Here is a 21158-nt window from a genome sequence, read left to right as displayed (position 1 = left end):
CGTCTCCCTCTGGGGGAGGGGGACACTGGTGCCGTGAACACTGGCCTCAGTGGAGCCCCAGGAATCCAGCTCTGAGGCCACGCTGACCAAACAAACCTGAACCAGAGGGAGCCCCCGGGAGTGCTGCAGGACCACCAGGACGGACCATCTCCAGGGGCTGCCCTGGTCCAGTGCAGCACCTGAGCCAGAGGGAGCCCCCGGGAGTGCTGCAGGACCACCAGGACGGACCATCTCCCGGGGCTGCCCTGGTCCAGCACAGCACATGGAAGGCCCGGATTCACAGATGGGGCTGTTCATGTGCCCCCAGGGAGCATGACCGGAAGTGGACGCCTGGGCAGGGCCCAGAGTGCCTGGCCGTGTGAGGGGGGCGGGGCTGCCCCGACCCTTCCTGGTGCTCTTGGGGTGAAGACCCCTCCTGGGAGCATCCCACATCTGGGGGACTGGCGCCGTTCTTATGAGAAAGAGGCTGAGGCCACGAGGCCAACCCAGCAGTTCCATCTTCTAGAAGGTTCTGGTGCAGCTCAGCCCATGGGTCTGGATCAGAACCCTGGGCTGCTCTGCCTTACAGGAGCAGAATGTAGGCTACACCTCCCCCCGCCGCTGCCCGCTGGAGGTGTGAGCTCATCGTGCTGTTCCTGGCGGGTCCCCAGGGGTCACGCTGCCCCCAACCCTCTGGGCTGGCTTGGGCCCATCAAGGAGAATGTAGGCGGGCATCCTCCCAACCACCCCTCCCCCTCTGAATGTCTGGCTGTTTCTGACCTGCAGGCCTGGGGCCCCTTCCCTGAGAGGCAGAGAGCCTCCCTATGGCTCGGACCCAGCCCTGCCCATGCCCGGAGGCCAAGCACAGCTGGTCCTGCAGGTGGTCTCGAGGTCCGGCCTCACAGCTCGAAGCCAGGCCAGGGGGCTGCAGGGTACTCCCCAGCATCCCAAGCGTGAACCCCCAGGGGATGGCGCAGGGGTAGAGAAGTCGGGGCTCTCCACACGCCGTCGGCTTCCAGCCCAGATGCCTTTAATCGACTTGAGTCCCATGGACTGGGGCACAGTGCTGCGGGGCTGTGGGTGGCAGGCAGGTTCCTGGCTACAGGCGTCCTCACCACACAAATCTGCTGTTCTAATAAACTACTGCGACGCACACTCAGTAAAAGGGAAGCATCTCAGCTAAAGGGCCCTAAAATGCCCTGGACACGGGCTCTACGGAAGCAGAGGTTTGGCCCCTGGCAAAGTGTACAGGCTAATCTGCAGAAGCCCTGCTGGCAGCTGCCCACACTGTGTTCCTGGGGGTCCCTGGAGTCACAGCAGCTCTGGGCAGGGCCGGGGCGCTCCTGCCTGCGCTAAGGCACACAGGCACGGGCCGCACCTCTGCCCGTGGGAGCGGGTGGCAGAGCTGGGGGTCCTCAGGGCAGTGATTCCTGATAGGGACGCGGGCAAAACACCCCCAGCCTTTCGTCCTGGCCCGGCTGCCCTGGGCATCCTAGGAGGCCCCTGTCTTCCTGAGGCACCTGGCACCCGGGCTCAGGGCCACCTGAGCTGTCCCTGCCACCATGTCCAGCCTCCTTGCCCTGGCAGTGAAACCTCCCCAAATTCAGCCTCTCCTGCGGGGGCTCCTGATAACAGGACCTGGGACCCCAAGAAGAGAGTTTCTGGGGAGGGGAAGATAAGGCCAGGCACCTTTCAAAATAGGTTCAACGAAGGGAAGGGAACAGAGGGGAGTGGCTGTCGCCCACAGGCACGCCCGCCGCTGGCACGTGCAGCACCTAGGACAGGGATGTGATGTTGGAGCGGCCGCCAGGTGGCGCCATGATCTTCTGAGCCGTGCGCCTGGCGATATGGTCATCGGCCTGAGAGCCTGTGGGGAAGCCAGAAGTGGAAGTGGCGCTGGGGACGTGACGCAAACAGGCCACACCCGCGAGGCCAGGGATGCGGAGCCACAGCCCCACACTGCAGGCCCCCCACGCTCCCCGACGGCCCTGGCAGCTCAGCCAGGCCACCGGTCAGGCACTCCCACCACTGAGGCCTCAGATGGGCAGGCAAGTGAGGCCAGGTGTGCATGCGGCCAGAGACTGGAGGTCAAGCTTGACCCTCTGGGAATCCGGTCCGGAGGAGCAGAGGCTGGGCCAGTCCTGCTTGCCCCGCCCGTAGGTCTTGCCCCGCACCGACCCCCATGATGGGTGAAGGCTGTCTTTAGCCTTTAGGACGATGCTGGATTCCAAAGGGGACCCGCCCCTGGCCCTACATCCCCAGGGGGCAGGCAGGGACGTCCATCACCTCCCCAGCAGGGAGGCTGAGACAGGATGTCAGGGGCCGGTGGGCTCCCAACCAAGGGCTGGGAAGAGAGAGGGAGGGTCTGGCTCCGTGTGCAGGGAGAGCCTGGGGCTCAGGGCTTCTCTTAGAATCCTAGCATGCTGGGAGCACAGCTGAGACCCTGATCAGAGGCCTGAGCCTGGTGGCTGCACGCCGGGCCCCCAGAGCCCTTGAAGCCCCCAGGCCCCATCCTTATGCACCTCACATGTGTGCCTCTGCGCTATGGGGCAGTGAGGGGCTGGAGGCCGGACTCCCACGTGGTCCTCGGGTCCCACAGACGCTGGGCTCAACTCACCAGACAGACTGAACCCCGACTGGTGCAGGTTGCGAACGGGTGGGACTGAGATCTTCCCCGGGCAGGCGCGGGCCTGCACACCGGCCCCCGGCTTGGTGGGCACCATCACCTCGTGGACCAGCCCGTCGTAGAGGCCTCGGGGCACGCCGTGGATCTCTGCCAGCTGTGGGCCGAGAGGCTGGCATGAGGGGGTGCTGCGCAGGCCCTGGGCTCGAGGGCAGGGGGCTCCCCGCCAACGGGGTGACAACCCACGAGTGTGGACACACACCTCCCTCCCCCGAGGCTGGGCAGCAGTGCCCCGAGCTGGAGGAGATGCTCGGACAGGGGTGGCCTGCAGAGGAGCCTCCTTTTGGAATCAGAAACTGGTCCCAACATAGTCCCCGCCTCCTCAGTACCCACCGTACTGTGGCCCCCACGCAGCCCCCGCTGTGTTCCTGAGGAAGCCCTGAGGTGGTGGCCCTGGGTCCTGCCCTCCCTGAAAATGGCCGCCAGAGGCAGAGGCCCTTCCCAGTGGCCACCATGACGGACCAACAGTCCGAGCGTCGAGGCGAAGCCTTCCGCTGTGCTTGTGTCTGCAGCTGGCACCTGCCTGGGGATTTGTGCCTCACACTCGTGACTGTGGAGCTGAACCAGATCCTGCCCTGCAGGGGTCACAGTGGGGCAGGGGCGCAGGGCAAGAGCGACTGTGGGGTGTGGAGTTCTGCAGATTCGGGTCTGCCATCACCCCGGGTGTGCGACGGGGAGCCGTCCCCTCCCCCTGCTCCGTGCTGCGGCTGTACGTGGGGCTGGCCTGCCACCTCACGGAGCTTCCCAGTGGCCAATGCCCAGGGGTGCCCCGGACCTCACCCCAAGGGGTGCGATGCCCAGCCCTCTGCCCTGGACCCTGCCTCTCAGCCCTGCTCGAACCCTGAGGGAGGAGGGGGTGCTGTGCCCAGGTCAGATGTGGGCAGCAGCCGTGGTGTGGGCCCTGCAGCCTGAGACAGAAGCGTCTGCGAGTTAGGGAAGCCTCCGCTCTGCTTTCCTGGGAAGGAGACCAGCACCTGGCCCTCAGCCCAGCCCGAAAGCCATCCCTCCTCATGTGAGCTCAGATACGTCTTTTAGTCTAGAAAACTGGAAACAGGGCTGGGGTAAAGCAAACCAGAGTGTACAGTAACCACGTGTGCAGCTGTGTGTGTGTATGTGACTGGGCGCATGCGTGAACCACCTGTGCGTGCAGCGCAGGGCCTGGGTGGACACCTGGTGCATCCGCCAGACTCCGGCGGGCAGCCGGCCAAGCCGCCTGGGAAGAGGAGGGCTCACAACTTCCAAGTTCACGGATGCCGGTAAACCACGTGTTCTCCTTCCTTAATTTATTAACATCCCGTCTGCTCCCGGGGAAATCCTGGGCGGGCTCTGCTAGCCTTAGTGGCAGTGTACCTGGGGGGTGGCTACGAGGCGTTTTTTTTGCTTCACACCCACGCTTTCTACAGTGACACGGGCTGCCTGGTAACGAACGCGGGCAAAGCACCGCTAAGAAGCGCCCGGAGCACTGGGGCCGCTGTGCTTTCCTGACAGTGGCCGTGGGCAGGGCTGATCCGGAGGAGGCCTGAGAGCTCATGCCCACCCGCCTGCCGGGCTCAGGCCTTACCCTGTTGCGAGCCTTTATCCTCTTGTACACGAAGTCGGGGAAGGTCTTCCGCGGAATAAAGCGGCCAGACCCGGGGGTGACGAACAGGGCCCCGTCCTCCAGCACGACCCTGCCCTGACTTATGACCACCACGGGGGCTCCTCGGCACTCGACGCCTTCGAAAATGTTGTACTCCACGTTCTGGGGAGAACAGCCAGGGGCTGCTCAGCGTTCTCCTGACCCAGGACCCTTGAGCAGGGCGCCCACTCGGCCGGGCCGGGATTCAGCGGGAGTGGCCACCGCGCCCTGCACCCCTGCCCCGGAGGCATGGTTCTCAGAGCACAGAGCGTTCCAGGAGGAGCCGGCAGAGGGTGAGCCCTCCCGCCTCCGCTGCTCTGCCCAACCCCCAGGAAGGCTGCGGGGCTCCCCAGGCCCCACCCCTGACGTGGGCCCAGGCGTCTCTCACCAGGTGGTGGCTCTGGGCAGACATGACTTTCGTGGCCTTGGGGTTCCATATGACCAGGTCGGCGTCGGCGCCTACGGCCACCCGCCCCTTCCTTGGGTAAAAATTGAAGATTTTGGCTGCATTTGTACTGGTCACAGCAACAAACTCATTCTCGTCCATCTTCCCTGAGGCCTGAGAAGTAAGAGGCGGGGGTGAGTCGGGGGGCGCCCTTCCTGACCGCAGGCGGGGTCTGGTCTCGGGGCTCTTGTGTGGAGGTGGTCCCCGTCCCCTAGGCCGTGTGTCGTGTGCCTCAGTCCTGCCTGCAGGTCTGGTTCTTCCTGGGCACCAAGCTGGTCTCCATGCTCACTTTGTGGGCAAATGAATGCTGATGCTTCCACGATGATGTCTGTGTCCCCAAAGGACGCGACCATCCCCCTGGGGTGGCCAGGAGCCTGGGGTCAGGGCCTCAGCTCAGGGAAGGGCTCAGGACTGGGGCTGGGGTCATGGGGGCAGAGGCCGTGGGCAGGACCCTCCGAGCGAGATGGATGTCTGAGGAAATCTCAGACCTCCTAGGGACACGTTGCGGAGTGTAATTCCACCAGGGCAGGGACCCCGCTCTCCCTGGGTCGTGTGCATTAGGACCAGGAGCAAATGTCTAGGGAGCCCTGGGTGGCAAGGCTGGGGGGACAACACCCTGGGGCCCACGAGCCCCGACCTCTGCTCTGGTGAATCTGCCGCTCAAGGGGCTTCCCTCTCTGATGAACAGGCAGCATTCTGTGGGGAGGACCCTGCGTCCCCACTTCTGCACCCACCACGCATCTCTCCCAGACCACAGACATGCGCTCCTCCACGCCGTTGGTGCCCTCGGGGATGAGCGTGAAGTTGTCCCTGCCGACGGCCTTCTGGGCAGTGGTGAAGGTGCAGTGGGCACTGCCGGTCACCTGGAGGTCCCCGCTGAGGAGAGCCGGAGTCAGAGCCCAGAGGGGCCTGTCCTTCCTGAGCCGCCAAAGGCCCAGCTGGCTCCACCCCTACCTGGCTGCTCGGCCCACGGGGTGGGGGAGAGGTTGTCGGAAAGGCCAGAGCTGGGGCCTTGGGGCGCAGGTGGGAGGGCAAGGACCCCGGTGTGGAGTCTCCGGACGCAAGAGGCCTGGAGCTGCCGGCGGGCACAGGCCAGGCCAGGGCGAGGGGCACGTAGGCAGCTCCTTACCTGGACAGCAGGGAGGCGAGGTGGTCTGCAGTGCTGGGGTCCGGGTTGAGGGGGGGTGACGTGACGAAGGCTGCGGCCTTGGCCCAGTTCTTGCCCCAGTAGTGGGAACCGTCGGTGCCCAGGCTGGCGGTGATGGGCTCCCCGACCACGACCACCCCTGCGGTGAGGCCGTGAGGGGCACTGCCGGCCCCCATGTCCCCAGACCCAGACAGGGCCTGGAAACGCCCCCCTGACCCGGCCTGCACCGTGGGGTAGGTCTGGCCCTGTGATCCCAGGGCTGACGCAAACTGCCCCTCGATCCCCCAAGCCTTTTGCGACAGCTTTTCCCCTGCTCCGGAGGCGCCCGGCCCAGGCCACCTGGGGCTCCCGAAGAGGGTCCTCTGTCCCTGCTGCCTCACACCCCTGCTGGGGCCACAGGCTGCAGTGACACACCGTCAACTGACTGCCCGGCCCACCTGGCCACAGCCTCTGTGCAAGGACCTGGCTCCGTCAGTGACCCCCGGCCTCCTCCATGGCCTGGGCTTCCAGGGCCAGAGGGCATCCAGCCCTCAGGACCCGCACCCCAGCTCCTGGACGCAGGATGTGTCCAGCGGACAGTAACATGGGCCCCCAGGGTCAGCTGGGCCAGGCTCCCTTACACGACACGAGCATCTACTCTCATGCACCATTCACACCACACACACACACACACACACACACACACACAGACACATGCCACACACATCGCGCACACAGACACACGCACACACGGAGCACAGCTCTGACACTCACTTCTGTGCAAACAGGGCCACTAGGCCTCACTTTTGCTTCAAGGCCCCCCGGTGCTCCACTGCTGTTCGGACAAGAGGGGAGACTCAGGCCACCCATCCCACACAAGGACCAGATGCCCACATCTCCCGCCGGCCACAGCCCTGGTGACCCCGCACCAGAGGCCACCCCACCATGAAGAGGCTGGCAGAGCAGCCGCTGCGTCCCCGTGGGGTCTGCCTGCGCTGAGCCTCTGTCCAGCTGGCCCAGCCCCGGGAAGCTGAGGACGTGACAGACCCCCAGAGAGACCCTGGCCCCGCGCCCCGGTCCGGGCCACCACTCACCTCTGCGCTTGGCTTGGGCGATCACGTCGGCCGCAGCCTTGCTCATCACCTTGGTGACGTACAGGGGACAGTTGGCCTGCTTGGCTACGGTGACAGCGCGGTACACGGCCTCAGCCTCCACCTGGGGATGGGGGCGCTCAGGCCACACGAGAACACTAGGGCCTCCTGACCAGTATGGGCATGAGATGCCCCCGGACCACCCATGGATCCCGGGCCCAGAAGAAGCACCCCTGGGCGGGTGAGGACCGCAGCCTGGGGCTCGGTGCCCAGAATCTGGGCCGACCCATGCAGACGCCAGGGCTGACCACGCCACCTTCTTGGCCTCACATAAAGGCCTCAGGATGACCAGTGGTAGGAGGGGACGTGAGCCTTGATTCACGCCTCCAGACGAGGACAGAGGGATCACAGCCCTGCCGGGACCACGGGGCCAGACCCAACCCCTGATGGAGGCCCAGTCGGGGGAGTGTTCCCAGCAAGCTCACACCTACCTCCTCTGGGCGGCTGAGCACGTGGCCCTCGGGGCCGGTGATGCCGAGTTCCAGCAGCCGCTTCTGCTCCTAAATACACACCACGTTCCAGCCTGGACGCAGCCCAGAACACCTGACCCTGAGACGACCCGTGCTCCCCGAGATGAGCCCAGACTTGCAGGCCCCTGAGGATCACCAATCCCAGAGAACTCGGGATGGAGCAGAGGGGTCCCGAAGTGGAGTGACTTCAGCGCCCCCAATTACAGATGAGAGAACGGGGCTTGCAAAGGGCAAGGACTTGCCTAAGGTCGCAGGACCTAAGTGAGGGGACAAGACCCCACAGCTTTGCCTGCCGTGTTGTTTCCCCAGTGGGTGAGCGTCGGGGGCGTGCGCGTCGGGGTGTGCGTGGCGGGAGCATGCGCGGGGGTACTGCGGTCGGGGGCGTGCGCGGCGGGGGCGTGCGTGGCGGGGGCGTGCGCGTCGGGGTGTGCGTGGCAGGGGCATGCGCGGCGGGGTGTGCGTGGCGGGGGCATGCGCGGGGGTACTGCGGTCGGGGGCATGCGCGGCGGGGGCGTGCGTGGCGGGGGCGTGCGCGTCGGGGTGTGCGTGGCGGGGGCATGCGCGGTGGGGAGTGCGGTTGGGGGCGTGCGCGGCGGGGTGTGCGTGGCGGGGGCATGCGCGGCGGGGGAGTGCGGTCGGAGGCGTGTGCGTCGGGGGCGTTCGTGCGTGTGGGGGAGTGCGGTCGGGGGCGTGTGCGTCGGGGGCATGCGTGTGGGGGAGTGTGGTCGGGGGCGTGCGCGGCAGGGGCGTGCGCGGCGGGGTGTGCGTGGCGGCTGTGCGCAGTCGGGGACGGGGCTTCTTCTTGGGCAAGTTCACTCATATTACAGGTCTGAGCCACAGCGCCCTACGGTGTAAACGAGCTTCGGCGTGGAGAATGGGGGAGCAGAATCCCACCGACCCCCTAATAAGCCTCCCCGGCACTCGCGGCCCAGCGTCCTGAACACTAAGCGTGACCCACGACGTCTCCTGCCGGGCCTGGCCTCGAACCCTGGAAGCACATACAGTACCCGATGCCCGGAACCCCACATGCCCCTCCTGAGTGTCACCACCCTCCCGTTGAACTTGGGAGGGGCAGAGCCCTACGGGTCCCAGGAAGCTTCTCTGTGGGTCTGGAATGTTGGGGAGGTGGCCGTGTGTGTGCGACCTCCCGCCAGGTCCCCAGGAGGCCTGGAAGATCCTGGGCGCCCCACCCAACCTGCACCAGTGGGCGGACGGGAAAACGGGGTGAGGGGCAGAGGCTGGGGGCACCCCCCTCACAGCCCTGGGCCCACAGGGAAGGTGGGGGCGTGCGCAGCAGGGCCAGGCACCCCCCAGGCAGCTTGGGGCGCGACTGAGGACAGCGCCACTAACCCAACAGGTGTGCTCATGGGAGGGGCCTCAGTCCAGGGGGCGGAGGGCTCGGAGACCCCAGTCTCGGCACCCCTCACCAAGAAGCAACACTGATTTCGGAGAATTTTTTTTTTTTGGCCACACCGCGAAGCATAGGAGCTCCGCCACCAACCAGGGATGGAACCTGCGCCCCCTGCGGTGGAAGTGCAGAATCGCACCCACTGGATCGCCAGGGAAGTCCCTGGTTTTGGAGGCTTTTTGATCAGAAGTGTGATGATCATGGAAAAATCTGTTATGGCCAAGAGCCCCCCAGACTCCCTGACGCCCTGCCTGCTTGCCCTTTGACCTGGGCAAGCCATTTACTGGGTCAAGTTCCAGGTTCCCTCCGTCAGCGTTTGTGGGATCAGTGCTCACACCCAAGTGGGCAGGGGTCACCCCGCCAGCCCCGCCCACACCTCGTCCACGATGTCGCCGTTCTCCGCGTGCACTTGGGCCACGGCTCCCAGGTCCCGGATGACACTGAAGATCTCGTACATCTGGGGAGAGACACATGGGCTGCGTGAGGCTGTGTGTCTCCCATCCACAGCAGCATGAGACACCTGCTCGCTCCCCCACTCGAAACCTGGCCTTACCTGGCCGTCCGTGCACTGGTACCTGTCCTTGTATGCCATGAAGACCAGGAAGGAGTTCACACCTGGAGGGAGGCAGGAGGGGTGGATGCCAGGAGCCTCCGCTTCTCCCCGAGCTCCAGGGGCCCCACCAGCTGGCCTCGTGGCCCTGGGGGACCAGCCCCACACTCTCCCGGGCCGGGATGGGGACAGAGTCACCCCGGCGCCTCCTGCTCCTCGAGCTCTGGGGTCAGGAACCAATTGTTCCCCAGTGGCAGAGCCAGGTGAGACCCCGTCCCCCACCTGCTAAACCGCCATGGCCCCTGGGAGCCCCGGGAGCCCCGTGCCCCCTGGACGGAAGGGAGCCGTGAGCTGCAGGCTCGCTGCCTGAGCTCCGCCCGGCCTGCACAGGAGCCCCTCCCGCACTGGGCGCTGGGGTGGCCCTCATGTTGGCCACCTAGCCTGCGGGCCTCAGTGGCACCTGCCAGGTCCCGCTCACAGCGCCCGCTCAGGCCCTCAGGAAAAGCAGAAGGAACAGGACCGGCTGCCCGCGGCATCAGGGGCCCATCAGGCCAGGGTCGAGCTCCTGTGCTGTGTGGACTCGGGACCAGCTGGGGACTCACTTGACCCCCCACCATCCAAACCAGCGGCGCGCGGCCCCGCCCTCCTCCCTGTCATCTCGCTGGGTCGAAAGTGCGACCTTGAGCAAAGGCACGCGGGGGAAACTGTCACCCAGTGCTACACGAGCCGACCCCCCAGGTGGCAACCCGCCCCAGGGCGCCTGGTGGAGGCTACTGGTCAGCATGCAGGCCTGTCCCTGGATGCCACGCAGCAGGCCAGGACCAGCGCTCTGCCCCGGCAGGAGGGTGGTGGCGGCAGGTGCCTGGTTTCTACCTCTGCTCGGAGCTGCAAGGCCGCAGGCCTCCCGATCCTGTTAAGGAACAACCCGGGTGGCGGAGCCACTGCCTGGAATGAGGTGCAGAGGCTGAGAGCCCCCTGCCCACCCCCAGGTTGGGGGTCCTAAATGCCAAAGGCTACTGGTGTGAGGACCGTCGCTCTTTGGGAAATGGCCTCCATGAACCTCCCTGCCTCCCTCGGAGGTACAGTGGGGCGGGTGGCAGCGTCTCCTGTGGGGAGCGCCCTGTGGCCTCCAGGGCCCGGCCAGGGGTCTGCAGCCAGCACCCCCCCATCTCAGCCCCTCCAGCTCCTCTCCCAGCTGTGCGCTAGGCCCACCCTCAAAGCCAGTCGCCGGAGCTCAGTTACGACATCCAGCTAACTTGTCAAATCCTCTATAAACTCTGATGTGGTTTCAGCTTCAGGACTTTTGATTAAAAAAAAAATTAAGCCTTATCTGTAAACCGTCCTGTTTCAGCTGAGGCAGCAGTAGGTTTTATTTTATTTTGATTCTTTTTGGCAGTAGGTTTTAAGGCATCTCCTTCTAAAGGCTCTTAAGATGCTAAGAAGGCTTACAGCGCTTACCCTTCATCCAGGGCCAAGACACGAGAGGACCGAGGCGACAGCTGCGACTGCTGTGTCCTCTTTTTCTTTAAGTCGTTATTGAATTTTCTTACAATATTGCTTCTGTTTTATGTTTTGGTTTTTTGACCGCGAGGCATGTGGGATCTTAGCTCCCCAACTAGGGATCCAACCCGCACCCCCTGCACTGGAAGGTGAAGTCTTAACCACTGGACCTCCAGGGAAGTCCCTGCTGTGTCCTCTTGTGAGGACAGCAGCTACGGGATGCGTCCCCAGACTCGGACGCAGGTGACCTCTCAGCCCAGCAGATCTTCGAATGGCTATTGTCCAACTTTCTCCCAGCTCGCGACCCCCTGCCCGGGCTCAGGTCCACACAGCGTCCACCCGAGGCCGGGGAGGCCAGGCCCTGCAGCTGCCCTTCCGCCCGGCCGGGCGTCCCGCTCACCCTTGTCCTTCACCAGGACCTCCAGCTCCTCCCTGGTGCTCTCGTGCCAGCGGGGGATGTCCACGTGCAGGGAGTAGTCACAGCAGGCTCCACGGTCCGCCCTCTCCCGCCACTGCTCGTAGGCTGCCAGCAGGCTCACACCCGTGTCGGGGAACACGTGGTCCACTGTGGGGACAGCGTGGTCAGCTGAGCCCCCCACCCGTGCCACTGGGACCACCTGGGCCTCCGAGGGAGAGCGGCTTCGTGTTCCCAGGAAACCGGGAAGCACGTCTGAGAAAAGCAGAGAAGAGGCCTCATACCCAACGCCGGGCTGAGGCTGCTGGGAACGTGCCCGTCGGTTCTGGCCAAAGAGGCGTCTCCCGCCGCTCGTCCCCAGCGTCTCCCTGAGCAGAGGGGAGGCCCTCACTCTCCAGTGGACACCCCCCAAAGAGCCCAGCGGCAGTTTAGGCCTCCACCTCCCGCACAGGCCTGGCCTGAGTGCGGTGCCCCTGGAGGGGGAGGGGCGGCACCACTGTCCGTGGCACTGGACCCGCGAGCCTGCCCACAGCAGCGCACGGGGCTGGCTTCCCTCCTGCCTCACTGGCCGCACAGCCCTCGAGCGGTGCTCCCACCCCACCCCCCGGGGAAACTGGGAACGCACGTGGACACTGCACCGTCACCCCTCCCCCCACCGGCAACCCCGCGTCCAAGGTCCAAACCCCGCTCGCAGCCTCTGCCAGGTGCAGGGAAGGAGCTGGGAGTGCGGTGGCCGGGGGGCGGGGTGGGGGGAAGGCATACCGCCCGGGGTTACAGGCAAATGCCGTGCCTTCCTGCAGCGCGCCCGCACGTGGGCCCTCTGCTTCCCACAGCTCAGGTCACGAGCCCAGGGCCCCGCCCTGCAGGCCGCTCACAGCTCCAGCCTGGAGCTGCGGGCGGCTCCGCCTAGGCCAGCCCGGCCCCGCAGCATCTCTGTCCTCACGGCCGGTCTGATGCCTCAGCACCAGCAGGCGCAGGTGACATAACACGACGGCACCTGCTCAGCCCGGGGGGCCACCAATGACACGCAGGACCAAGGGCCTGAAATCGCACCTCGCGATTTAATCAGACTAAAAGGTGGACCACTGTTGGGTTTTTCCTTCCACGTCGTGGTTCAGTAAACCACACCAGGCCAGGATTTTGCAACATCTAAATGTCACTTGTGAAGTAGCCCAGGGTCCCCAGAGCAGCCTTTCCCGGTGGCAGCAGTGGCAGCGCTCACTGTGTGCCGGACACAGCAAAGCTACGACATGCGCCCACTTGCTCCATCCTCCGCCCGCTTCCTCTTGCCTGACAGACCAGGGAGGTGAGACGCGTCTAAAAGAGAGTTGCGTTGCCTGAAGTCACAGCCAGGATGCGGTGCAGCCGGGGCTGGACTGGGTGTGTTAGGCCAGGTCTAACCTAGTGGATGTGTCTGTGCTCGGGACTGCGGAGTTGATGGTGCTCAAGGCCACGGGAGGAGGGCTGCACGCTGGTGCCTCTTCCTGGCCCCTGCGCTGGCCACGAGCAAGTTCGCGGTGGGCAAGCGAATTCACCTCACAAGCTGTAAACTGGGGCTTCTCTGCCCAGCTCAGGGGGTTGTACGAGGAGAGCATGGAGCTGAGACTCATCAGGATGGCGCTCGTGCCCTGGCACAGGGTCGGCACTAAAGAAACGGTACCTCTGGGGCTTGTTGATAGGGTAATGGTATTTTTCATCATCCTTTTCCTAAAACACAGCCTCTGTCTTTAGCTCTTTTGACATGGGCAGGGAGTTTCTGCAAACCAAGCCTCAGAGGGTGTGAGGTTCAGGGGCAAATGTGTCTGACATTTCAGGCAACACGACCCCTGCACTTGGGTTTTCCAAACCTGGTCCTTAGCCAGCTGCTAGCTTCCCGGAAAATAACAAATTACTGGGCGCACACCCCGTGCTCCCGTGGAAATCCCAGGCGTGCTCCAGAGCTGGCCCAGGCAGCACGACTCAGGATGAGGGACAGGGTTAGACAGGCACTCAAGGATTTCTTAGAATGAGATGTAATAAAGGGAAAGAGGCCTGAGAAAAACAGCATCAGGGAAAGCTCTTCCTGCGACATGCAAACCTGCCAGAGGACCACGGGCTGGGATGGACACTCCCCACAGGAGACACTCACATATCATGGTGGTCCCTCCTGCCAGGGCGGCCTTGGTCCCCTGGCAGAAGTCATCGGCCGGGGTCATGCCCAGGACGGGCATCTGCAGCCTTGTGTGGACGTCCACTCCGCCCGGCAGGACCATCAGGCCGTGAGCGTCAATCGTTTTCATGCCCCCAGGGATAATGAGGTTTTCTCCGATTTGTCTGAAAGCAACAGAGATTTCGCTGGTTAGGAAGAGCCCTGAGCAAACGTGAACGGGCTCCTGGCAATGATGCAGAGCCGGGACCCTTGCCCTTGGGCTCTTGTCCCTGAGGAAAAGGGCGATACGGCCAAGACTTGACCAGTCCACACTCTGGGGCTCAGGACCGTCAACACGGAGGAGCCAACCCTGTGGCGGTCACTTAGGTGTCCACTCGCTGCTTATTGACCAGAGGCTGGAGCTGCTCCTTTGTTTTGTTTTGTTCCTGCCGCGTGGCATGTGGGAACTCAATTCCCGACCAGGGATCGAACCCGCACCCCCTGCACTGGGAGCGTGGAGTCTTAACCACTGGACGGCCAGGGAAGTCCCTGGAGCTACTGGACAGGCACGAGCAGACAAGCTGATAGGTGTGGTCGATAAGCATTTATTAAACACCTGCTTTGAGCCCCACACCATACTGAAGCTGTGTTAACAAAGAAACGAGGAAGCCATCGTTCCGTCTCTGAGGCTTCACTGAAGGCTCGGGTTGGGCAAAAGCTATTTCCAGGAAACGAGCTTTTGGGAAAGAAAGAACCATTCACGTGGATCTCGCCCAAAAGTAAACTTCTGGGTAGTGTGTGATCAACGTGTGACCATGAAGATATCTGAGGTAGAAACTCACTTTATCAAACCGTCCTCCACATACAGGTCAGCGTAAAAGGACTGGTCATCATTCACGATCCTCCCGCCTCTGATCAGAAGGCGGTCACTCTATCAGAAACAAAGAAATGGGTAAGTTTCCTCCAAACTAAGTGACTCAACAGTATCTTGAGCACAAGCTTTACCTTGGAGTTATGATGGAAACATTCAGGCACAATTTGTGTGCATGAAAGCCAGCACACACCCAGGGCGGGCAGAGGGTACACCAAGGGCGGGCAGAGGGGGCCCGAGACGGTGGCCCTTGGGGGCAGCTGCCTACGGGCCCCGCACACGACCTGCAAACACAGGTCAGGCAGTCTGGCCTCGCCAGAGGCACAGGGTGTACGACCAGCTAGCCCCCCGCTTCCCCACGGCAAAGCCGAGGCGGTGCGAACAGCGGTGCAGTGAACCACGCGTACATCCTCACACCCGTCGCCTAATTTGTCAAGCCCAGGCCAAGGGCGGAGGTGGACCACATCTCACACGCCCCTGCTGGCCTGGAAGGTCTGCCCTACTCGTCCACCCACAGAGGTGGCTCCGGCTGACAGCTGGGGCGGGCGCCTTCCAGAATCTCTGTGCCCTGAGGCAGTGCTGGCAGGCAGGGGCCCTACCCCTGGGGAGGGAGACAGACATCACACACATGGCCGTCACAGATGGTGACAGACGCAAGAGCACAAAGCAGGTGACGTGACAGCGTGATGGGAGACAGGCCTGACTGCCTCAGGGACCGAGAAGGGCCTGTTGGAGGAGCTAAAACTGGAGGTGACTCAAGCTCAGGCCAGGGCACAGCCCAAGCAAAGGCCCTGAGGCAGGAAAGAGTCTGGTTGATGAAGGAGAGGAAACGAGGCGGGGGTGGGGGGGAATGGGAGGAGGGTAGGAGTGGGGCATGCTGGACTTGGGGAATCAGTGGGCCGCCACCTGGGAGGCCTTGAGCTGGGGTTTAAATGATCGTACAGAGTTCACATTAGCCTGTTGTAGAGAGCAGCCCGTGGTGTTCAAGGATGGAAACAGGGCCATCGCTGGAGTGGGGTCTGATGTGGTCTGGGTGAGAAGTGGGGCCCCGGGCTGGCATTATGGGGCGGATGAGAGATGGACTCCAGAGAGGCTGGGAGTTGGGGAGCAGGGGCTGCTGATGCAGAGGCCATGGGGGTGCAGGGCCCGGAGGACAGCGGGGCGCCTGCCGGTTCTGGTGCCGCCTGCGGGTGGCCCAAGGGGGTGAACAAAGTGGCAGCAAGTTCGGCCAGCTCTTCGGGGCCCCCGCAGCCCGGAGCTGGGCAGCCATAAGCCCACTTCTGATGGTCAGGAAGGAGGGAGTGAGGCAGAGGGGGAGCCAGTAATGGAGCCGTGCGTGATGTCAGGGGTGATGGTCTGACCTCAGTGGAGAAAAACGGAGAGAAACACAAAGCAGGAGCAAAGAGCTGAGTGCAGAACGAAGCGGGCGAGAGCCCAGCCCTGCAGCACTTTCCCTCCGTGACCGTGCTGGAGCCCGCCACTCTCTGCGACTTGACCAGGCCGGAGTGACAGCTGTTTCACAGGGGCTCTGGGACCTGGCCCGGGGCTCAGGGGTGCCCACCCAGAGGCCAGGCTAGGGCTCCGGGCCGGGGGTTCTGGCTCTTTGCACACCATCAGCCTGACGCCAAGAGAACTGACTGATGCCAGATTCTCCTATGAATCTGCTGAGAGGATAAATAATTCATCGCTTATGAGCCTTATCACATCATTCTCTATTCTTATTAACATCTAACCGTTTGGGCTGAATTCTCAGATTTCTATTGACTAACGGTAAGACCAGCACCGCACGGTCTACAGAAGGGCGGCCAGCGGTGCCACAGCCAGCACGGCCCTCGACCTGTCCCTGTGCAGCCCCTACAGAAGGGCGGCCAGCGGTGCCACAGCCAGCACGGCCCTCGACCTGTCCCGTGCAGCCCCGAGCCGAGCACGGCTCGCCTCTTATGCTGGTTGAAAGACGTCAGAAGAAGACTTTCAAGACTCATAACAGTTCCATGAGGTTCACGTTTCGATGGCCAAGCTCAGCGTTTACTGGAGCACTCACACCCAGGGCCGCTCTCTTGCAGCGCTGAGCAGCTGCACCAGAAACAGCGTGGCCCTCGAAGCTGCAAATACCTACTGTGTGACCTACCGCCAACTCCTGGTCTACCACATGGCCCGGCCCCAGCTGCCTGGGCCTCTCCCTTCTGGGTTCTGCAGAGGCTCACTGCCCGGTCCCCTGGGCCCTAGACCCAGCCCTGACAGGTCACGTCACAAGGACCCACCTTGCCCACCTTCTGAGCCAGTGTTCAGACCCTCCTGCCTCCCCCTGCAGTGCCCCCACTCCCACAGCCCCAACTCCAGCCCCAATGGACCGGCGCGTTCTCAGAGATGCCCAAGAAGAGGACGTGGAAGGCTTTGGACAGGAAGAGACTGTGGCCTGGGGGCCCTGCTCAATCCCCCACCCTCCAATGCTCAGACGTCTGGACTCCGATTCTGGGAGCCTTCCTGGGTTTGGAGCCAAGGGGGAAATGCAGCAGGATGAGGTGCCGTGCTCCTCAGGATGAGGGCAGAAGTTCCCCTAAACCAGCCACTTGAGTCTGAGCTGCCCAGAGACGGGATCAGCCCCCTCCCGGCCCTGGCTGGCTCCCTGCCTGCAGCAGGTCTGACCCTCTCCTGTTTGCGAGGGGTGGGGAGGGCTTCTTCCTCCCTGAGTATCTCAGGAAGTGAACTGGCCACTCCCTGGGCCATCCCACCGCCTCCCGCTGGATCTGAATCCGTGGGTTCCCAGGCACCGTCCAGCTGGCGCCCAGGCGCCCGCCTCCCTCCCTCCATCCTTCCCTCCCTCCCTCCCTCCCTCCCGCTGGGCTCCTGGCCGCACGGAGGGGGCGGCTTTGTTTCCTGGCAGCGCGGGGTGTACAGTGGGACCTCCCGCAGCAGTGCGTGTGCTGTTAGAGGGTCGCCTCCCCGGACCTGAGCTGCCTGATGCCCGCACAGTGACTAGCGAGCCACCTCCTCTCCCCCCCCACCGCCCGCCACCCCGGGGGCTCCGAACCCCGGCTCCATGGAGGGGTTCGGGTCGCCAAGGGCTCCGGGCCGGGTTGAGTTGCTTTGTCTCGGACAAAGAGCTCCTGGTGGTGCGGCGGCGGCGTGGGCGCGGGGTGGAGGGGCGCAGGATGGGGATGGCATATCTGTGCCCCGAGGCCGGAGGCCGGACCGGGGGTGTCAACAAAGGGCCGCACCGACGGCCCACTCCGAATCGGAGCTCCCAGAGAGGCCCGGACGCACGGGGGCGGGGTGGGGGGGGAGGAGGCAGGTGCATCTGCGCTTGGGGAGCAGGCCTCTCCCCGGCCCCAGCCCTCCCCCCGGCCCCAGCCCTCGCCGGGAGCAGAGGAGGGTCTGGGCCTATGCGCCGGCTCCATAAAGGGGTTCCGGCGCGGCGCTCGCGGGGACCCCGGGCTGGGCGGGAAGGAGCGCGCCGGCACAGGGGCAAGCGCGGGGGCTGGACACGGAGGGAGGGGGGCCCGGCGCAGGGCCGGGAGGGTCTTCCCCGGGGCCCGGAGGCCAGGTCCCGCCCGGGACAGTGGGCCGGAGGCGCGGAGCGGGCCCCGGGAGCGGAGCTCACCGTGATCCGGGGGATGCTCTTCTTGCCCTGGAAGGACATCCTGCTCCTCCGGCTGCGCCGCCGTCTCCTTTGGCCGGCGCGGCCCGGTTCGGGCGTTGCGGTCCTGGGGGTCCCCGGCGGCGGACGCACGAGCTAGGCCTCGACGTGGGGGCGCACAGAGCCCAAGCGTGCGCGTGGGGGCGCCGGGCGTCCAAGTGGGAGCGCGCTGGGCCGCGCGGCTCCGTTGCCGGCCACGCCCCCGGCCCGGCCACGCCCCCGGCCACGCCCCCGGCCCGCCGCTGCCGCTCTGCTTTCAAGCCCCGCCCCGGCCGGGCTCGGTGACTGTACCTGCAACCCCGGCCCTAGGCGCGAGCTGAGGACCGAGAGGCGAACTTGTTTAGGGTGGGCAGGAGGAGAGGGTTGCGACCGGTCCCGGCCAGTGTGTGTGCAGAGTCTGCACCCGGGGTGGAGAGTGAGCGTTCCGACAATGTCCTGCCAGGACCCCCTTCCCCCCTGGCCAGCCGAGGGCCCGCCACCAGCTCCCTGATGACCCGAGGCACCCAGGGCCGCGGGGATTGAATATAATCTCAAGTCCAGGCTCAGGCTGGACTCCGTCCGGAAAGATGTTTCAGGCCAAAGCCGGGCTCATTGGAGTATTGCCCGGGCAGGGATCGGAACGCCAGGCCATGCGCTGGCCCTGGGACCGGACAGTGGAGACACCTCACTGTGAAACACCTCATTGTGAGGCTGCCCCAGGGCCAGCCCCGCGAAGCTTGATGTCAGGTGGGAGGTTGGAGAGACACAGAAGGGATAGAAAGAGACCGAGAGAGACACACAGAGAAAGAGCTACCCAGGACCCAGGACGGACCGGAGAGGCAGACCAGGGCAGGAGAGGCCAGGCCTCCGGGCGGGTTCTGAGGAGGGGGGCGCGCAGGATAGAAGTCCAGGCTCAGACACGGCCAGTCAGGGAGAAGAAGAGCCCTCGCGTCCCCTCGGAGGAGCTGGGGGCTGGTGGAAGAGGGCGAGCCCCTGGACTGCGCCCCAGCGGCCTCCGGCGTGGACGTGTGGCGTCTCAGGGAGTCCAGGGCCCGCGTCCCCCTCTCACTGGCCCCGATGCCCGCGCCTCTGCACTGCGGCCACTACCTGCTGTGGGCCGCGGGCCTGGGCCACGCTGGGCCTCTCTGGGAGACTTGCGGCAGCCTCTGGGCCGTCTCCGCCTGGCTCGCTGCGTCCCTCCTGGTGGCAGCTTGGCCAGCTGTGGGGCTCTCCTGCTCGCGGACCCTGGTGTACGCCTCCCCGCGCGTCCAGCTGCAGCGTCTTGTTCTCAAAGGCGTCCTCCAGGCAGCGGAAGACTCCGCCAAGCTTGGGCCGGCCCGGGCCTTCCTGTGCCCCGCATCCCCGGGCACGTGGGCAGAGCCTCTGCTGGCTCCTGCGGCCGCCGTGCTGCCACGGCGGGAGCCGGCGAGGGGCGGCGGTTCCTGGAGCCTCCTGTGGCGGGGTCTGCGAGTTCTCGTGGACTGGGCGGAGCCGGGCCTGGCGCCCCCCCCCCCAGCCCCCCAGCCCTCCCCCCACCCCTCAGCCCGGCCTGGCGTCCGCTCGGAGCTGGCGCTGTCCACGCAGGGAGTGCTGAACGCTCCGGAACTGGGCCGAGGGCGCGCGTTCTGCCCCAGCGAAGCTCCGCAGCTCGCCCCCGGGGCAAACCGGGGTTCCGACCTCCAGCTCAACCCGCAGAAGGGCAGGCGGGGACCACGCACGGAAGAAACCACAGTTTTTCGGAACTCCAGCCACATTTCCAGGCCCTGTGGGCGATCTCACGTCAGGGAAGGAGGCTCTGACTCTGAAACATTTGGCGAGTCGGGAGGGCCAGGCCGGGGGGGGGGGGGGGGGGGAAGGGAATGCGCCCACGGGAGCTGCTCCTGACTGCCCTTAAAAACAAGTTCAGGGCTTCCCTGGTGGCGCAGTGGTTAAGAATCCGCCTGCCAATGCAGGGGACACGGGTTCGAGCAGGGGAACAGGGGACATGTGGTCTGGGAAGATCCCACATGCCGCGGAGCAGCTAAGCCCATGCGCTGAGCCTGTGCTCTAGAGCCCGCGAGCCACAACTACTGAAGCCCGCGCGCCTAGAGCCCGTGCTCTGCAACAAGAGAAGCCACCGTAATGAGAAGCCCGTGCACCGCAACGAAGAGTAGCCCCCGCTCGCCATAACTCGAGAAAACCCGCGTGCAGCAACGAAGACCCCATGCAGCCAAAATTAAAATTAATTAATTAATTTAAAAAATGTTCAAGGTTTGGGGTGAGACACAGTAGGAGGACTCTCAGCCCACGCAGAGTCACAGGGCGATACTGTCACTCAGTCGATCCCTGCAGGGACTGTTTTTTAAGGAAAAGACATCCCAACCCTTCCGTTCTGTTAGTGCAGCCGGAATTTCAAAGCGTAAGTTGGGACAGTGAGAGTCAGTGCGACAACACTCCAGTACTGGCTGGCATAAGAACACCTGCAGAGCTAAATCCTCACTTTCCCATCCCCTTGTCCCAGTCCCACCTTGGTTTTCCACTCCCCCAAAGAGATCAAGCAGGCTTTAACCACCTGTGTGGGATCACTGTGACTAAAATGTGTTCTTATTCATTCACAGAAATTCTTTCACCATTCTCAGCGGTTGACTTTTCTTTTCTGGTTCTCATTTGACAAACAGCTACAGGAGCAGTCCTCCCTGGTGGCTGACTTCAGCCAGGTGCTGCCAGGACCTCTGATTTCAGAGCCTGTGCTCCAGAAGACTCCCCATGACTTAGGATGAGGCTATATGTGAGATGCCCGGCACCCCTCCCTAGTGAGCAGAAGGCCCAAGTTCCCTTTTTGGTGTGGAAAGAGGCACTGTCGTTCAGAGCGTGGACACGGAACACAGAAGTGGCTAACATAGCAGATACGTCCAAACTTTAATACTTTGTGAGGAGGATAACTTTGATATTCTAAGACTTAAAACAACCTTTTATTAAAAACTGTACAATAATTTACAAATGAGTAAAAATTCTCTGGTATATATCATAGGAATCACAATACAAAAATATGTGTAAAATTTTGTAGTTGATCACCATACAAACCTATTTTAGGCCTCTGAATACTGTTTAGCACTGAGCAGAGTTATCCGGTGTGTAGAGTGTGGTTATTAAGGAACTGCTTCAGGGAACACGAATACTGCCTGGCGCATTGCTGTGAGAAAACAAGTCCTCATTCAT

At 63.8% G+C, this 21158-nt stretch overlaps 1 protein-coding gene across 1 annotated transcript; it reads right to left on the bottom strand.

Annotated features, from left to right (window-relative positions):
* Positions 1 to 1754: 1754 nt before the first annotated feature.
* On the bottom strand, positions 1755 to 17984 carry DPYSL4 (dihydropyrimidinase like 4; the record flags this gene model as incomplete). The annotated part of the gene is made up of 14 exons (XM_082674075.1): positions 1755 to 1846; positions 2597 to 2759; positions 4224 to 4403; positions 4669 to 4839; positions 5460 to 5601; positions 5855 to 6011; positions 6946 to 7066; positions 7434 to 7502; positions 9257 to 9337; positions 9434 to 9495; positions 11331 to 11495; positions 13474 to 13658; positions 14316 to 14404; positions 17946 to 17984. The coding sequence occupies 14 exons, from the start codon at positions 17982 to 17984 to the stop codon at positions 1755 to 1757; spliced, it is 1716 nt and encodes a 571-aa protein (XP_082530201.1).
* Between the last annotated feature and the right edge of the window lie 3174 nt (positions 17985 to 21158).

Source organism: Grampus griseus (assembly GCF_964374135.1).
Source record: "Grampus griseus genome assembly, chromosome: 16".
Classification (NCBI taxonomy): Eukaryota; Metazoa; Chordata; class Mammalia; order Artiodactyla; family Delphinidae; genus Grampus; species Grampus griseus.
The sequence above is the reverse complement of the archived record's forward strand: the minus strand, read 5'-3'. Positions and strand labels throughout refer to the sequence as shown.